Below are 14,212 nucleotides of genomic sequence, written 5' to 3' on the forward strand. Positions count from 1 at the left end.
ACGCCGTTGACCAGGTCGACTGTTGAGTTTCTGGGGAAAGGGATCCTTGGTCGTGCAGCAGACCCAAACATCATTATCGTTCTCACTTCAGCAGGTGATCAATAGCTCTTGTCGAGCTGGTCCGAACGACAGCTGCACACCAACAAGCATCGCTACAATGAAGCGAAGCAGCAATGAATGCATACGTCGTAACTCTTGCAGCATTAGCATCGTCAATGGTTCGGCAGTAGCCTCGACTGTTCGGGGCACACCTCGTCAATGCGCGAAACTTTCTCCCTCATGACAATTGTGACACCGGCCACGATATCTTCCCTTGAATCCATTCGGTGATGCGCTCGGCGCTCACCTAAGCGCAAACAATGCCTCATTGAATGCCGACATTCTTTCACGTGAAAAGCCGTTGCAAGCGAAACACGCGCGATGACGCAAAAAGAAAACGCCAGGATTCTTCGATAGCGGACCGCACTGATCAACCTGCGCTTCTTGCCTGCTGTCTGTCGGCATTGCCATTTCTGCTATCCCTCGGCAAAAATTGTTCGCAAACAATAGATATTCAGCGAGATAATTCGCAATGTAGTTCATGCAGCTGCACTGTCTGTGAACAGGTCAATAGCTTGATAGCTCGACAGCACGACCGAAGCTTTACGGCCAGCCGCAGAAGAAACTTCCAAAGTTGAGGCTGAAACACGACAACTACATACCATGCTGCCGTGAGCTATACAGTGAACATTATGCGTCGAGATGAGTAGTGTGAGAAGTAGCAATCTCAACGAGAACTGTACAGGGCTGTCCAGAAACATAGCACAGGACTACATGCACTCTCGAGGTTGTTCCTCGGCATGAACAAGCAAACAAGCAGGCTGGCAGGGAGGAAAGGAATTTAGCGTTGTACTAGACATGAGTCCAAACCCTATCGGTCATGGCTTCCGCGGGGCAAGTCAGGCACACTGCGGCCGGAAGCTCGGCCGCTTCGGCTCGTCAAGACAGTTTTGTGCGCTAGACAATGCACGACGAAAAGCACCCGTCGCCCGGCTTGCAGCATGCATGCCTCCATTGTTTCAACCAGCAGCTGCTTTTTCTCCCCATCAATCGAATGGATCTCCTCGATCATGCATGCAGCGGGAGTCACTGGTGCATTGTGATATCGATCCACACCACCACCACAACAGCACCTGCTCCTCCTCCTCGTCGCCTTGCTCTGAAAGTTGATGGCCCAGAGAGGAGAGAGGAACCTTCTGGTGTCAGTTCGGCCTGATTTTTGACAGCTCGATGTGGGAGGTGCCGTCCTTTCGTACCTGATTGCCGCAGAACTTCGAGGAATAATGTGGTGAATATGCCTGTCAGTGGCGTATAAGAATGACCGCCGTCGTCCTCAAGCGCTATGCATGATGCGGTGGAGGCGTCACGTCTCCCGCTATGTGTCACGAGGCATTACCTCTGCCTTAGTCGAAAGTGCTCGACGCGAAAGCATCTCAGCGCACAAGGGGCGATCAACACTGTATCGATTCTCATGGCGTAGTGCTTGGCTCGTCTTCTATACGATAGTACCCCTGTCCTGGTCTTTCGTGCCTGTCGATTATGGCAAGCCTTCTCGGGAGTCGTCATCCCTGCTCTCGCCGAATAGTTCTTGCTTGCGAAGGAAGCCTCCCACGCAAGACCTCGTGGACCTCTTCACTCCGTCGCATTAATGCCTGTCATTTTGCACGTCGCTTGAACTCTCTGCCTTACTGCTTGAGTTTGGCGTCGGCATTCGCATTCGTCTTTGTTTTCATGGAATAGTGATCGGAACCCTGCGCCGACGAAGCAATAAAATCTTCTCGCGGAATCGTCTTTCTCTCCGCGCCCGGCTTCCTGTGTCGACTGATCCGGGCCCGGATACGCAAATCGTGCATTCGCGTCCACCACGACCCGCCATTGTCTGGGACGATCATGGTATCTTTCGCACGTCGTGCGGTCACCTCTGCCGCCGTCGCCGCCTGCATTCCAAGATTCTGTTCGGCATCTGCTTCAGCGCAGGACGTTTCATCACCCAATGCCTATGCGCCCATAATTACGACAGGCTTGAGTGATCCTAACGATGAGATCTGCTCTGGCGCAACGCTGAACGTTCTCCAAGCATCGCTAGACTGGTGGTACTCACAGACATACACGTACATCGCCTCGACCTTCGTGGTGCAAAATGATGAGGCAGGTTCTGCCATCGGCTGGTCTCTGGTTGCTGCCGCCACTCCTTTCAACGTGACGTCCGCTCTGCTGGCACCGAGCTGCACTCAGGCAGCAACGGAGCTTACTCCAGTACAAGACGTATGCGCAAAGACTTCTCCGCCGGTAGCAGCAGCAACGACGGTGCTTACCCAGACGGCTTATGAGACTGTCACAGCCACAACAGGCAGTGGCGATGTGCCGGATTTCGCGATCACGCCGCCACCTGCGCTTATTGCAATTCCGCAGAATGGAGGAAAATTCTCTGCCGGAACTCCATTTGTATTCTTCAGCGCGTACGAGATTATCACGAAGAGTGCTGTCACGGGAGATGGCGCTGGGCAGGCGGTCGCATGTGTCACTGCGACTGCCACATATGCAATGCCTTCGCCGTTCAGCTTCGAGTATGACGGCGCCGATGTCAACGGTCAGCTTTTAGTCAACGCGAACGTGACCGGCGATGTCAATCCAGCATTCCTTGGAATCGTCAATGTCACAGGTGCTGCAGCAGGATCTTGGGTCGCAGAACCTACCGCCGTGGTAGTTGTGTCTCGAATTTTCGCTGTCAGCCAAGCGTCCCTTGCTACTCCAACGCCAACATTGCCGTCAGGTTTCTCGAGGTACACCAGCGACGGACAACAGACTACCGTTCCGCCAGCCACCTCGATGGACTGGTCGAGCGCGGCTTCTTTACAGCTACCCAGTATCGCCCACAGTGCTGACATTACCGCTACAACGGAATCTACGGCACCCGCGCACTCGAGTAATACACCCACCTCTCCGGTAAACACTGGCACGCCAACAAACGCGCTCGAAGTCCTTACACAAGCGCTGGCCACCTACAGCCAGCCTCCACCAACCAACGCGCTCGAAGTATTGCAGCAAGCACAGTCTGCCTACTGGACGCGTACATCAGCCAAAGCAGCAAATAACAACCCCATAAACGCCAATAATCCAGCGACGGGAAACCCTAGCAGGTTCACGCTGCCTGTCACCACAACAGTTGCAGGTGTAGCTTCCCCGAATATTCCCTCGACAAGCAGCACGAGCACATCCGTCCGCGCCGGCACTGGTCACAAAACCTCCAGCTCACACTTGTCATCGGTGATCATGGTGATGCTTGGAATGTTCCCGGCTTTCTTTTGAAACTTGCAGACATGAAAGAATGCCGTCTGGCGTTTTGCATACTGAATGTACTGCCCGAGCGGGAAACCAACGAACCGGCGAGCAAGCATGGCTATCGCAGCCGACCCTACGTCAGCTGTCGGCTGTTCGATGATACGACCCGAAGAAATGACCGAAATGATGAGATCACGACATATTCCGAATTGACGACCCAATAAATCCTTGATGAAAAACGCGATGTGCGACAAGGCTTTACCGCCCGCCTTTAACGTCATGTTACACAAGAACGAATATAAAGGTTCGAGCCGCACAAAATTCTTCAAATGCAACCAAACTTCTCCGTCGCACGCCACGTGGTAACCGGTCCGAGATATGGAACGCTAGCCTCAAGGGATCTTGTGATCCTCTAAACCTGACTGCGATCCATACTCCAGGTTGCTCGGCACCACAACTTCTACCGTACCTGATGTCCAATATGGTTGCCCGAGACGAGTTGCGCGAGATTGCGTCGTCGATTATTTCCCTCAGTTTAGCATATTGCCGCCAGAGCAAAGAATCCGTACCAATATTCATTTAAAAGGACGAAGATGATTGCGACAGTTCCCTCATTTCTTCCCAAAGATCGCAATCCTGCGCATCGCAGTTGTTACTATACCAAGCTTCTGCATCAACATGCAGCTCCTCCTCCATCTCAGCATGGCCACCAGCGCCCTCGGTCTGGCGATGACTGCCACCTATTACACACCATCGACTCCATCAATATCGACATCAACATCATCGCGCTCCGTGGAGCTGGCTTCCGAGTCCGTCTGTCCCGCTCCCGGAACCACCAGCAGCTCTCACCATGGAATGCTTTCCCCGCCCTCGTCAAGTTCCACATCAAACGTCAAAGAACTTGCGCCCCGCGAGGGGACTACCACGATGAGCACCAGCTCGCACACGGGATGGAAGATCATCCCTACGCTCCCGCCTCATACCGAGGTGATCATCGAGCCGTCGTGGCCCGCGTGGGTGCATGATGATTATCGGGATACTCATGATGAGTGAAGCTGTGCTCGCGCACGCGCGGCGTTTGGGGATTGCTTATGGAGATGATGGAACATGAAGTCGATATTGCTCATGGGTCTCAGGAGAGCTTTTTTTTTGCATTGTTTGCAGTTTTCAACACAATAGACGGCTCGTGGCACATGGAAAGATATCTCCACCAGGTTCAATGTTCTTCCATCATACAGATCCGATTGAGTTGTGGGGTCTCGAAAACTTAGAGGAACCAGATTCCATTTCGTACTACCAATCAATCTCAATTCCTCACAATCTTGCGACGATAATCTACGTTTTGATCTACACACACTCAAAGCCATATTCTTGCGCGACGATTGTTGGTCTGGCGCCTGCGCTCCTGGACTCTGCCTTCCTCCCATTTGCCGATTCACGTACGCTGCTTGACGCAGTTGGCATAGTCCGGTCACAGGAAGTGTTGCCTTGCATTTTTAACAACCAATCAGACAAAATACTAAGTTTGGGCTTTATCCAGAACCCTTTCCTCGTGGTGATTCTCCGGGCCAAGTCGACGCAAAGCATATTGTATGAACGAACTGTTGACACCTTCGGTCATCCGCTTTGTAGTCTGTGTCTTCCTCAAGCTGTTCCTATGCCTGAGGGAGGAGAATTGAACTGTGCGTGTTCCAAGCGAATAGGTCAAAGACCCAGAAATGATGACTTGCGCCGAGTTGAAAGACTTGACTCGCATGACGAAGTGCAGTTTCCGACCTGGAGGTCAGCGATTTGACGTTTGCTCGGTGATATCAGCTGGTACTCGGGGCAAGAACGCTCGACGGCAAGCTCCAGTGACACTCGGTGTTATCTTCACTTTCCAGGATTCCACGGACGAAATGTTGTCTCCGGCACCACTCTTTCTGGTGATTTTGATGGAACACGCTTTCAAGAGGGTACCCGCCGAAAACCTCGCATCACAACCGCTTGAAGTGATCGTACAAGTGATATCGCGGACGCTGGCTGTGCGAAGGCAAATGGGGAAAGCTAAGAGAACCATCACCTTCATACAGAAATCTACAGCTGCCGGCATATACATGAACAGAAGTGCCTACAATTCATATGAGCAGCGTGTCCAAAGGGTTACGTCTGTTTGAGGAGCTACCGTGAATGGCCAACACAACAGTTTCGGCTGATACACTCACGAATGATGCAAAATAAACTGAACCGTATGGGCGCGCTTGATCACAATCAGGATGACGTTCTACTTCAGATCGTGATTTATCACGAATACGTATTATCTGACACGTTTGTGGGAGCCTGTTCGATGAAAGGCCTAGACTCGCTCAGCAACCGTACATAGCTCCCGTGAGCTCGAAAACGTCTTCATCGCCCTCGTGAGTACGAAAGGGCTCATCTAGCATTTCCCAGTCCTGCATTTTACCATGCCAGAGCCAGCTGACCCAAGGCAACTCATCTCCTCGGTGCACACCTCCATTATATTGGAGGGATGTCCACACGCGTCGCTCACCTGTTGCCGTTATATCAACATGAAGATGGTCCCAGTTCGGGAACCAGCCCATGCGTCTTTCCGAGGGGACACTATTCCAGTTGTCTAGCTCATACCACTGTATAAGCGTGGAAGGCCCAGACATGTACTTCGCGAACTCGAGAGCAATATCTTGATGGAGTGATGACTGCGCGAAGTAGATCTGACTACAGCTGATGGGAGGGAGACCAATAGGCCAGCCGTCAGCGTTCCAGTCACGCATCCCATGGAGGACAATTCTCCGGAGGGATGGTATGCTTAGAAAAGGCAAGATCTTATCTAGCCGGAAATTCTCGGCGATTTCACTGCAGCTGTAGTCAGACTCCAGATAGAACACTGCAAGATCCGAGAATGGAAGATCGTCTCTGTTATGCATCTCTTGCCGGTCTGCGATGTGGAGGCTCTCTCCCTCCCGGGAGAAATGTGCTCTGACATTCGAACGGCGAGTTTCCAAAGCGACCTGGCGAAAAAGCCCAGCGCAAAGACCACCCTCGATCGGTGGCTCTACAGCCTTCAACCTAATCAGTAAGGGCAAGAGAATCAAGCCTGCAGCATCTTGGTCGCCTGTTCGGAACCGTTCAAAGACCTCATCTCGATTCTCTGGCAAGATCCAGCGAGAAGACGCTATCGCCGACAAAACAAGACTGTCGTAGGCAACTATTTGATCCGGGGTCGGATTTTCGAAACCTGGACGTGGGAGACCTGGTCGAGTAGTGGAAGTCGGTGTAAATCGATTGTAGTAGCGTTTAATCTCTCCTTTCCATTTCGGCTCACCTGCGTCGTAGTAGACCGTCCATTTGATCTCGCCCGCATTGTAGTCGACATGTTGCTCACAAGATTGAAATTCCAGTACCTGCTTCGGATCGATATCACCGTTGAGTATCATGTGAACCAAAGAGTGATTGGCCCATCTTTGATTTTGCTTGTCATACTTCAGCCATTTGTGCTGAGAGAATGTGCTGCGGACGGCCCTTCGAAAGTGGGCGGAGATACGGGGACGGCACAAGTCCTGTATGTCTGTGCTCATAGATGACAGCCGTAATAGTGTGTCTACGTCGTCTGAGAGGAAGAAGACTACTCGATCCCAAGCCGTGTGTGGCAAATCAAATAACGTGAAAGGCATTTCCTCGAGGTGCGCTGCAGGACGATGTTTGCTGTGAGCTTGAAGAAGCATATGTGAGGGATGACTTAGATCTATAGATTCAGTAAGGGTACGAAGGAGAAACTTCGTCTGTGTGGACATCATGGCCCTCACCATGAGTCATGAATGCGGCACAGTCGCGCATGATAAGTGGTGTTCGGAGTCGACACAACCTGTGATTTCTGAGCCTCTCGTCATCAGGGTTCACACCATTGTGATTATGTTCGAAGGTACGCGCGCCATGAAGATAGTCGGTAGAGACAAAGCAATCGCCTTTCTTTGAAGTTAATCCTGTCGCGGCAAAGACAGGACAAGCCCAACGTTCTTTTGCATATGTGTGCCTCAGGCAGGAAGTGCAGTCCGCGAGTTGTCATGTCTTCTATTCTGCAAGGTGACCTATGGATCGCCGATCACTGAACAAACAGTGGGGAAGATACCACGTACCCTGTAGGAGAAATTCGATCATCCACAACGAGGGAACAAACGACCCAAAGAACGATCCAAAGAACGACCCAAAGAACGATCCAAAGAACGACCCAAAGAACGATCCAAAGAACGACCCAAAGAACGATCCAAAGAACGACCCAAAGAACGACCCGAAGAATGATCCGAAAAACGATCCGAAGACCGACCCGCAAACTCGGGAATCGCAGGAATCGTCTACTTGTGACACCAGAACGGCCACCGACGTCACCTTCTACGTCTCTTACGAAACTGACTCCGATGGTAGCACTACAAAGACTTCGACCTATTCGACCGGCTCTGCCGTTATCAGAAGTTGCAGTGCCAGTCCTACTACAGTCACGTCATCAACGGCTACATGCACTGGATCTTGTGTGTCTTGTGGCTGGTCGTACAATGATCTAGCAGATCTGGCGGAACAGGTCGAGAGTGCAAAGGATTTGAGCCCACGTGCGCGCCGTAAGTGTCCTGCTTTCAATGCTTAGTGCATGGTGAAACAACTCAGTCTACTTCTGACCATTCACTTTTAACAGCCGTTCCGAACCTTCCAGTCGAGACAAGTTTGCCATCTGGTCGAGGCATCGCTGGCCGAATTCGGTTGAGTACAGACGCTCCATTCCCAACACCCGCACCCATCTGGCCAACAGAAAATCTCAAAAAGCGCATAGAGGAGTCAAGGATGTACGACAGATTTGGAACTTGTCAGCTGAATTCTATGATCACACTGGTGAATTACCCGGACCCGGACAAATTCCCTATCAGCGCTAGCATTGCCGAAGAGATAGTAAAATGGTTCGTGGTTTCTAGGCAGTCCACCACTAGCGGCACTTGTAATGCAGGATATGCATACCAAACCGATGACATTGTGAGTATCCTCTAATCGCTATCCTCAATCTTGACTGCAAGAAATCTAACGAGCCCAACAAGGCTGGTGTATCTCCGGGTCTATCAGCCAAAACCTACGTCACGAGTTTCGATCCGTCACTTCGGGGCGAGCCAAAAGTGCCAGTGGTAAACGTCGATCACGTTTACGAAAACACTCTCCTTGTGCAGTTCTTTGACTACATTTTCACCCTCCCGGACGCGCCAACTTGTGAGGAATTCAACAGAGTATTCATTGATACTGATTATCTTCAGACACTCTTCGAGGTGAATTGTACAACTCCTCGTCGCCTCGTGCCACAATACTGACTATGATAGGCTCTGGCGAACGAAAAGCATCCCAACGGTCTAATAGCTATGGATAGATTCCTCAACAAACTGAAATCGAATATCTTCGGTTCAGACATGGTTCTTGTGGAAGCAGTCGATTTCAACAAGGCACAGTCAAATATCAATGGCTATGGGATGGTCGCAAATCTTCTTGGACGAGAAGAATTCATTGACGCATTTCGCAATACCCACGTTCGCTTGTACTACATTCTGGGATTCTACGACACGGTCTTTTCCGATTGCGAAGTGGTCTTGGATGAAGATGGAAACCCTCGTCCTGCACCCACGACAGGTATCCATCTTCCGTGGGCTGACACGTACAGTACTTGGATGGTGTCGTAAGTTGAGCCCATATCAAGATACACTGGCGGTCTGCGATTGCTAACTACAATAGTGAGCTGTCGTCACGAGCATCTGTCATGTCAAGTAGTGCCGCGATATGGCACTCTATAGCATCATCTTCTGCTGAGAGCAACACAAACTACATCACGACGCAGCTCACAATTACTTATCCGGTGGAGCATTTCACAATGCCTGTACAAGCCATGGCAGCCGGCCTTGTGAACCTTCACCTCCCCGAACCCACTCCGCAGATACCACTTGATCCCCAGCTACCTGCTGCACAAGAAACAACTGCATCAAATCGAAAGCGAGCAGCTTGCAGCTATCGGCCGGTGCCTTCTTCGCTGACAGGCTCTCTTGGGCCTGGTATGGGCAGCGGCACCGGACCTGGCAATAACGGTGGCAGCGGACCTGGCGGCGGCAGCTCTGGTGGGAGCAGCATTATCGGCGGCAATAACACGAAGCCCAGCAGCATCACACCACCCGATTCTACAACTTCGGCTCCAGCTCCGGCGCCAACGACCTCGGCGGATGGTGGAAGTACGCCAACGACAATTGCACCGCCCGGCCCCACAGAAGTTAACGGCCTGGCGATTGAGATTTTCACTTCGGAAGATTGCACGGGATTCCCATCCTCGCCTAGCGCACGTGGTGTTTGCAATGTCTTTTTCTCTGAGGGCAGAAGCGTGCGCATCATCAAGGCTCCAACAACTCAATGCGCGATTGGTTTCTACTCTCGCGGCTATTGCAATAACGGCGATGGTCAGGATGGCAACGATCAAGCGTTATACCTGCCTTTCGCTTCTGCATTCGAGGGTGAGTACCGATCAAGCGCTGAACCCGATGCAAGGCGAAACATGCTAACATCTTGTGGCAGGTCAATGTGTGCCGTATAAAGATGGCGTCGCATGGGTTGCTATGCAGACCTTCGGCTGCTGAGTTTGGCGTTTTCAAGGACAACGTGCGGTTTGACGAAGTGAACAGCAGGACTGACTCACCACAGTTCAAATCGCCGATAATTTTGTTCGCATCACAAAACACATGATTTTATTGATTCTCATATAGATTACAGCATACAATATACACGTCCTATAGAATCGCGATTGTTCACAACACGGTGACCCTACGAAGCACACTCTACGTTCTAGAAGGATGTGATGTATGATGGGGCTTCGGGCTCAATTGGTCGACTCATCGACTTCCTTCAGTGTTCGAACAGATGAACTTTGATTCTCATTCGTATTCTCAATCCGCCATTGCCACTCGAGTCACGCCAAAACATGCACAATCAACCGAGGTGATATGATAGGGCAGATCTCGAATTCATCTTGCCATGCGATGGCTCTATATCATACCTGACAGCTCATCATCATCACTGTCCCCCTCTTCGAAAGAAAACTCCTGATCCAATAATTTCCAGTCCTGCATCTTACGATGCCAAAGCCAGCTTACCCAAGCATACCTATAACCGGGCCTCCCTCCCTCACATTCCAGCGAGGTCCACACATGCCTCTCGCCAGAGTCTTTAATCTCAACCCGAAGATGATCCCACGTTGGGTCGAAATCCATCCTCTGCTCAAGGGGTGGGAACCAATAACGATCGACTTGACACCATTGCATTAGCGTGCAGGGCCCAGCTAGATACTCTGAGAATTTGAATGCGGTATCGCGAGGGACGGACGATTGTGCGAAATAGATCTCAGGGCAGATTATCGGAGGCAAATCACCTGGTGGAGGCCAATCCTCATATTCCCAGTCGCGCACGCCGTGAAGGACGATCCTACGCAGAGAGGGTATGCCTAAGAAGGGCAGAATATTGTCTAGCCAGAATGTGGTGATTGTCCTCGTGCTCCAATTAGGCTCCACGTAGAGGACCAAAAGCTCGGGAAACGGTAGCGTGTCTGAATGGTCGACGATCAGTTCGCATGAATCGTAGTCGTCAATGTCCGAGCTGCATTCTGGGAGGCCTCGGTGACGAGATTCGCAGGCGACTCTGCGAAACAATTCCGCACATAGACCGCCCTTGATAGGTGGATTCACGGCCCTTAGGTTTTTCAAAAGTGACAAAAGAATGATCCCAGCAGCATCTTTGTCACCCGTGCAAAATCGCTGAAATACGTGTTCTCGCTGTTCGGGGGAGACCCAACGTGAAGAGTCGATAGCCGACCGGATCAAGAGGTCAAAGTGGCAGATCTGGCGTTCGGTCGAGTGCTCAAAGCCTGGACGTGGAAGACCTGGCCGCGCAGTTGGAGTTGGCATGAACCGATGGGGATAGAACGGAATCACGTCGGTACCATTGCGCCGCACGTAATCATAGTGGCTGTACTGCTTGATACACTCATATTCTTGGATGTAGGTTGGATCGATGTCACCGTTGAGAACCATGTGCACAAGTGAATGGTTTGCCCATTCATTTCTCAGCCATTTATGCTCCCAGATTTCGGCGGGAACAGATTTTCGAAAGAACGCAGAGGTATGTGGGCGGCAGATTGCTTGAACAGCTTTGCTCAGGGTAGACAAGCGAAGCAATGTGTCGAAATCGTCCGATACGTAATAAGCCACTCGATCCCACGCCGTATGCGGAAGGTCATAAAGAGTCAACGACATGTCTTCGATTCTGTCGGATGCGGAAGACTCACGCATTGAAGAGAGTTCACAGCGTTGGCCGGGAGGAGGAGAATTGTTTTGTTGTCGCGTTTCGCGGCTGGCGAAGTATGACTATCTATGTATCACTCATCATTGCGGCGCGGTGAAAAACGTGAATCATCAGGATCCGGCACCTGCCATCCATGAGTGGTGTAATTTGTCACCATGCGCTCTCGCTCAATGCGTGCCATTCAGACTGGGATACCCTCAATGGCCTTCTTACTTCGCGAGCCAGTCCCTGGCTGCCGGGTGTTGCGTGCATCAAGTATCCGCGGCTTGCCTGATCGTTGGTGTTTGCGTGTGAAGTTTGACCGTATTTGGACAGGAAATGGTATGACGTCAGCTTATGGCCCTTCTTCATTCCACTTCTTGTAATAATAACAATATCAACACGCAAATATCCAAGGTTAGCCTCATTGCCTACGTGCCTCCACTATGGGTTCATCATCGGCGCCAGAAAAAAGAGTTCGAGATCTGGCCACGTTGCGAAAACATGCGCTTCGGCTGTATCGATGATAAGAATAAAACGGCGGCAGCCTCTGTATCTTGCGTTTCTCGCACGAGCTGAGCGAGCAGGCCGGCCACAAAGTCTGGGCCTTGATAGCGACATTGAACCGAACACACGATCGGGATGGAAGGGACCCCATTTTCTTGTCGAGGTCTGCCCGCTGGCCGCAGGCCGATGCAGTTATTTCCAACAGAGCAACAAGTCATGGCTCAAACGTGTCCAAAGGACAAGCTGTGCCTTCGGCCTCGGGGATTATATTTAAACCACCGGGTAGAAATTCGGATTTTCTCGACCGTCTGGCCGGTTTGGGATAGCATAGCCGAAGCGAATGGAGATGTCATCAGCTCCTTTGTCGAAGCTGAACTTGTACGCATCGGGGATTTGCGAGAGGTTGATTGCCGAGTTTGTCGTCGTCTTAGCCTTCCAGAAGATAATGTACTATCACGGCGGGATTAGTCATGGTGAACTTCTGATCTTTGGGGTTAGCAATGTATGATACCTCGTTCCGTGGAGTGATTTGTATGTCGCTAGTTGTCATGTGAGTCTCGTTGTCGACATAGATCACTGTCCACCGGTCGTCCGGGAGTCCCATTTCAATGCCGACCCGAAGGTCCTTCGGAATTCTTCGCGCGAGAAAAGAGTCTTGGGATGATTCCGGGCCTGTGGGATTTGTGAAGTCGCTGGCCGGAGCTTGTGAGACCGCTTCAAACATGGGAAGTGAGTTTAGCACTGCTTGCTGACCGAAGGCGATGTTGACATGATTGGAGACAAATTCGATCTACTCGGTGATGCGTAAGTCCAGACCCATCAGCGCTGCCTACGTGATCACATACTAGAGATTCAGGTGATGGCTGTGGGCTAGCCACAAAGACACGAAACTTGTCCAGCCACTTGAGGATATTGTCCGCGCCTAGACTCTTCTGTCCGGCCGTTTTGGGTTTGATGGCAGCGTCCAAGAATACGGTGGTGAAAGCATCGCCGACTACACCCGTTAGGACTTTCTTGGAAACTGATTGGACGCGACTTACCTTTCCTGCCGATACAGAGATTGTCCGACGAGTTCGATTGGAGCACGAGGTCGTCGATAGACAAAAGTAACTTGTAGGTGGTCATGTTTGCGGTTCGGGAATGATCAGCGACACTTGAATTCCCGCCGGATTTGTTGCGTGCGAGGAATTGGAAGGAGACTATGCGAGATATGGATGATCATGGAGACAATTTGTTGGGTATATATATACATACATATTCAACAGAATGGGCACATACTGAACCTCGCAAAGCGATCAGCCCACTGGTCTTCAGCCACCATCATACGATGGCGCATCATGAGGTCCGAAATGATGTGCGATTCTTGACGATAACCCATTTAGCGATGGGGCCACGCCGGGCCAGACCGAGATCCTTGTGCACATACCTGGGTATGTACCTGTCTTGTCCCCAGAACCCGGCAAACCGAAACGTGCACTACTTTACACTGGCGAAGAAACAACCGTTGCCGCTCCACTACCTCCGAGAACATTCTTGTCCTGTGTCGGCATGTCCACGACCTAAGGCATGAAAGCAGACCTGGTGCGGACTCTTCCAAGGTCGAAACCTTGGAACGGATTTTCCTTAGGGTTAGTATTGATGCCGGTCCAGATACATTTGACGACCCAGACGATGAGGAAAGGCTGCGCTCCAGGGCTGCAATGAACGTCGATGACAATCTTCTAACGAATTCTTCTAACACTAAAAAGAGTTTGGTCAAGAGAAGCCGCAGACGTCCAAGGTTGGCGCGTTGGTCGTTGTTGGGGTTGGATACAACCCTAAGCCTGCCTTGTCCCAGGCTCGAGGCGATATTCATGGGTACTTAATTACGTACGGACATGACCCGATCAAAGGTCGTTTTGCTTTGTTTCAACATGTTCAGGGTGCATTCGGTCACCTCCAGGGCTGTCAATGGATCGTGCAAGTTCTATGTTCGCCCACTGGTCGTGAAGTCTTCCCGGGTCTGAATATTCTGGGACTTTCACCGTCAAGGGACATTCAACAC

The 14,212-nt window shown here is 51.2% G+C and overlaps 7 protein-coding genes across 7 annotated transcripts; 3 read left to right on the forward strand and 4 right to left on the reverse strand.

The window, feature by feature from the left end:
• Positions 1-1,297: 1,297 nt before the first annotated feature.
• K489DRAFT_165075 (uncharacterized protein) lies at positions 1,298-1,809 on the forward strand. Its single transcript, XM_033599326.1, has one exon. The coding sequence runs from the start codon at positions 1,386-1,388 to the stop codon at positions 1,686-1,688; it is 303 nt and encodes a 100-aa protein (XP_033462721.1). The 5' UTR covers positions 1,298-1,385; the 3' UTR covers positions 1,689-1,809.
• A 2,190-nt stretch (positions 1,810-3,999) lies between these two features.
• On the forward strand, positions 4,000-5,477 carry K489DRAFT_368807 (uncharacterized protein; the record flags this gene model as incomplete). The annotated part of the gene is made up of 3 exons (XM_033602980.1): positions 4,000-4,334; positions 4,501-5,003; positions 5,137-5,477. The coding sequence occupies 3 exons, from the start codon at positions 4,000-4,002 to the stop codon at positions 5,475-5,477; spliced, it is 1,179 nt and encodes a 392-aa protein (XP_033462722.1).
• Positions 5,478-5,555: 78 nt separating this feature from the next.
• On the reverse strand, positions 5,556-7,243 carry K489DRAFT_378219 (uncharacterized protein). The gene is made up of 2 exons (XM_033604357.1): positions 7,125-7,243; positions 5,556-7,056 (listed from the first exon to the last, which is right to left on the reverse strand). The coding sequence occupies exon 2, from the start codon at positions 7,041-7,043 to the stop codon at positions 5,667-5,669; it is 1,377 nt and encodes a 458-aa protein (XP_033462723.1). The 5' UTR covers positions 7,044-7,056; positions 7,125-7,243; the 3' UTR covers positions 5,556-5,666.
• Positions 7,214-10,117, forward strand: K489DRAFT_399832 (uncharacterized protein). The gene is made up of 6 exons (XM_033606975.1): positions 7,214-7,931; positions 8,006-8,337; positions 8,400-8,621; positions 8,673-9,022; positions 9,079-9,842; positions 9,904-10,117. Exons 1-6 carry the CDS (start codon positions 7,409-7,411, stop codon positions 9,963-9,965), a joined length of 2,253 nt encoding a protein of 750 aa, XP_033462724.1. The 5' UTR covers positions 7,214-7,408; the 3' UTR covers positions 9,966-10,117.
• A 71-nt stretch (positions 10,118-10,188) lies between these two features.
• K489DRAFT_165134 (uncharacterized protein) lies at positions 10,189-11,897 on the reverse strand. The gene has a single exon (XM_033599327.1). The coding sequence runs from the start codon at positions 11,667-11,669 to the stop codon at positions 10,371-10,373; it is 1,299 nt and encodes a 432-aa protein (XP_033462725.1). The 5' UTR covers positions 11,670-11,897; the 3' UTR covers positions 10,189-10,370.
• A 442-nt stretch (positions 11,898-12,339) lies between these two features.
• Positions 12,340-13,419, reverse strand: K489DRAFT_165154 (uncharacterized protein). The gene is made up of 4 exons (XM_033599329.1): positions 13,209-13,419; positions 13,014-13,162; positions 12,680-12,958; positions 12,340-12,618 (listed from the first exon to the last, which is right to left on the reverse strand). The coding sequence occupies exons 1-4, from the start codon at positions 13,291-13,293 to the stop codon at positions 12,439-12,441; spliced, it is 693 nt and encodes a 230-aa protein (XP_033462726.1). The 5' UTR covers positions 13,294-13,419; the 3' UTR covers positions 12,340-12,438.
• Positions 13,420-14,206, reverse strand: K489DRAFT_165153 (uncharacterized protein). Its single transcript, XM_033599328.1, has one exon. It carries the CDS (start codon positions 14,021-14,023, stop codon positions 13,547-13,549), a length of 477 nt encoding a protein of 158 aa, XP_033462727.1. The 5' UTR covers positions 14,024-14,206; the 3' UTR covers positions 13,420-13,546.
• Between the last annotated feature and the right edge of the window lie 6 nt (positions 14,207-14,212).

The sequence above is a fragment of the Dissoconium aciculare genome, assembly GCF_010015565.1.
Source record: "Dissoconium aciculare CBS 342.82 unplaced genomic scaffold K489scaffold_3, whole genome shotgun sequence".
NCBI lineage: Eukaryota > Fungi > Ascomycota > Dothideomycetes > Mycosphaerellales > Dissoconiaceae > Dissoconium > Dissoconium aciculare.

Excerpts from the sequence above, each read along its gene's own strand:
- K489DRAFT_165075 (XM_033599326.1), top strand. The coding sequence starts at position 1,386 with ATGATGCGGTGGAGGCGTCACGTCTCCCGCTATGTGTCACGAGGCATT.
- K489DRAFT_378219 (XM_033604357.1), bottom strand. The coding sequence starts at position 7,043 with ATGCTTCTTCAAGCTCACAGCAAACATCGTCCTGCAGCGCACCTCGAG.
- K489DRAFT_399832 (XM_033606975.1), top strand. The coding sequence starts at position 7,409 with ATGGATCGCCGATCACTGAACAAACAGTGGGGAAGATACCACGTACCC. Across the intron at positions 9,023-9,078 it reads TACAGTACTTGGATGGTGTC|TGAGCTGTCGTCACGAGCAT; the intron begins GTAAGTTGAGCC and ends TAACTACAATAG. Across the intron at positions 9,843-9,903 it reads TTTCGCTTCTGCATTCGAGG|GTCAATGTGTGCCGTATAAA; the intron begins GTGAGTACCGAT and ends ATCTTGTGGCAG.
- K489DRAFT_165134 (XM_033599327.1), bottom strand. The coding sequence starts at position 11,669 with ATGCGTGAGTCTTCCGCATCCGACAGAATCGAAGACATGTCGTTGACT.
- K489DRAFT_165154 (XM_033599329.1), bottom strand. The coding sequence starts at position 13,293 with ATGACCACCTACAAGTTACTTTTGTCTATCGACGACCTCGTGCTCCAA. Across the intron at positions 13,163-13,208 it reads TCTCTGTATCGGCAGGAAAG|TCGGCGATGCTTTCACCACC; the intron begins GTAAGTCGCGTC and ends TAACGGGTGTAG. Across the intron at positions 12,959-13,013 it reads AGCCATCACCTGAATCTCTA|ATCGAATTTGTCTCCAATCA; the intron begins GTATGTGATCAC and ends ATCACCGAGTAG.
- K489DRAFT_165153 (XM_033599328.1), bottom strand. The coding sequence starts at position 14,023 with ATGAATATCGCCTCGAGCCTGGGACAAGGCAGGCTTAGGGTTGTATCC.